The 1811-nt window shown below is 43.5% G+C and overlaps 1 protein-coding gene across 1 annotated transcript; it reads left to right on the plus strand.

Annotated features, from left to right (window-relative positions):
- Window positions 1–456: 456 nt before the first annotated feature.
- On the plus strand, window positions 457–1395 carry LOC148217428 (endogenous retrovirus group 3 member 1 Env polyprotein-like). Its single transcript, XM_088158599.1, is given in 1 exon segment — window positions 457–1395. A coding segment is annotated over 1 exon segment (939 nt).
- The last annotated feature ends 416 nt before the right edge of the window (window positions 1396–1811 follow it).

Consider the following 1811-nt stretch of genomic DNA (forward strand, 5'->3'; position numbering starts at 1 on the left):
ACCAGACAGGCAATTGTGGAATGAGCAAATCAGACTTTAAAGTTATAACCTGGGAAATTTCAAAACATAACAGATGTGCAAGAAAGACTAGCCAAAGCATTGTTTGTGATGAATTACCTTTGTATATTTGCTGAGCAGAATGTTCCCGTGGCATATGTTCATAGTGGACTTGAGGAGACAAAAAGTAAAGAGGAAAAACCCTTTTTTGTGTTATACAGGGACCCTGTGTCAGGGATGTGGAAAGGCCCAGCAGAGGTTCGCTATGTTGGCTGTGGTTCTATGTGTGTGCTTACCCCTACAGGTCCTCTGTGGGTGCCGAGCAAGTGGACACGGCCAGCAGTGAAGGGGCCCGATAGTCTGGGGCCAGGCAGCATCGGCTGAGATATGGCCCTGTCCTCCTGGCATTCCAACATGTAAGTCTTCTAATTTGAATGCTACCCTTGATAGCTGGGATCAATGGGCACTGCATCTCCATACAGCCTCCACAAAACCTCAAGAATTGGAGCTTTTAGGGTCTGTAAAGGCGGATGGCTGTGTAAACTTGAACTGGATAAATGCAAAGACCCAGGTTGTAATTTAGCTGCTGTTAGTGTGAATTCTTCCTTACTGGTATATGGCAATGAGTCACTTTGGTGTGGTTATACAGCTCCCAATCGATCTGTGTCAAGCAATACTCCCATTCAATTACCACCTGGATACTTTCTTATTTGTGGTGATAGAGCTTGGTCTGGAATTCCTTCTCGGCTGAGAGGTGGACCTTGTACACTGGGGAGATTGTCATTGTTGGCACCAAATACATCAATGATTTTAAATGTATCCAGACATCACAGAGCAAAACGTATGACTCACCAATTTAGCAGTGAATGTAGAGACAATGTTAAATTTTGGTCTCCTGGTGCAATAATAGCAGTTTCAGCTTTAGCACCCACAGTTGCTTCCTCAGGTGCCTTAGCAACCCTCAACAGGTTAGGCTGTTGGCTTGCAAAGCAAACCAATGCAACATCACGAGCCTTGTCAGATCTTTTGTTAGATGTGGACTCTGTTAGACATGCTACACTACAGAATCGGGCAGCAATTGATTTCTTACTGTTAGCTCAAGGACATGGTTGTGATGAATTTGAAGGGATGTGCTGCATGAACCTGACTGATCACTCTCAGTCAATTCATAAGCAATTAGCAGAGCTTAAGCGGCTTACTAAACAGCTTCAAATTCAGGATGGGTCAGGCCTGGAAGGATGGTTGAAATCCCTGGGTTTGGGACCATGGCTTACCAGCCTGGTACAGCACCTGATCACCATCGGGATAATTGTATTGATTGTGATTATTTGTGTGCCTTGTTTGATTCAATGCTTGTGATGAATGTTAAATAATGCTACAGCAGCAGCTACTCAATGAGAATTGCTTGACAAAAAGAAAGGGGGAATTGTTGAGGAATGCCTTGCTGATCAGGGCCATGGGTCTTTGGAGGCATCGTTTGAACAATCCCCTTGTTTATCAGATCAAGACAGGCTGTTCATCATTTCACAAGTGTTGCAATGTGTGCTGATGTGACAAGGACACTGTAATCTTGTCATCCTGCTCTATGTAACTTTAGAGAAGTTTCTCATGAGAACAAGGAAGAATCCTGGCAAAAAGAAACATTAATGTAGAGATCTGTGTACACCAATCAAAATGTGACAGCTGTATGAGTTGCTTGCTAAGAGTATAAAAAGCCATTGTAACAGAGAATAAACAGAGCTTGCTTTATCAATTCCCTGGATCCACAGTATCACTATGGACCATAGGTTTCATGCAGCTTTGCTGTGTCACAC

This window comes from Sturnus vulgaris, unplaced genomic scaffold (genome assembly GCF_052056855.1).
Source record: "Sturnus vulgaris isolate bStuVul1 unplaced genomic scaffold, bStuVul1.hap1 Scaffold_84, whole genome shotgun sequence".
NCBI lineage: Eukaryota > Metazoa > Chordata > Aves > Passeriformes > Sturnidae > Sturnus > Sturnus vulgaris.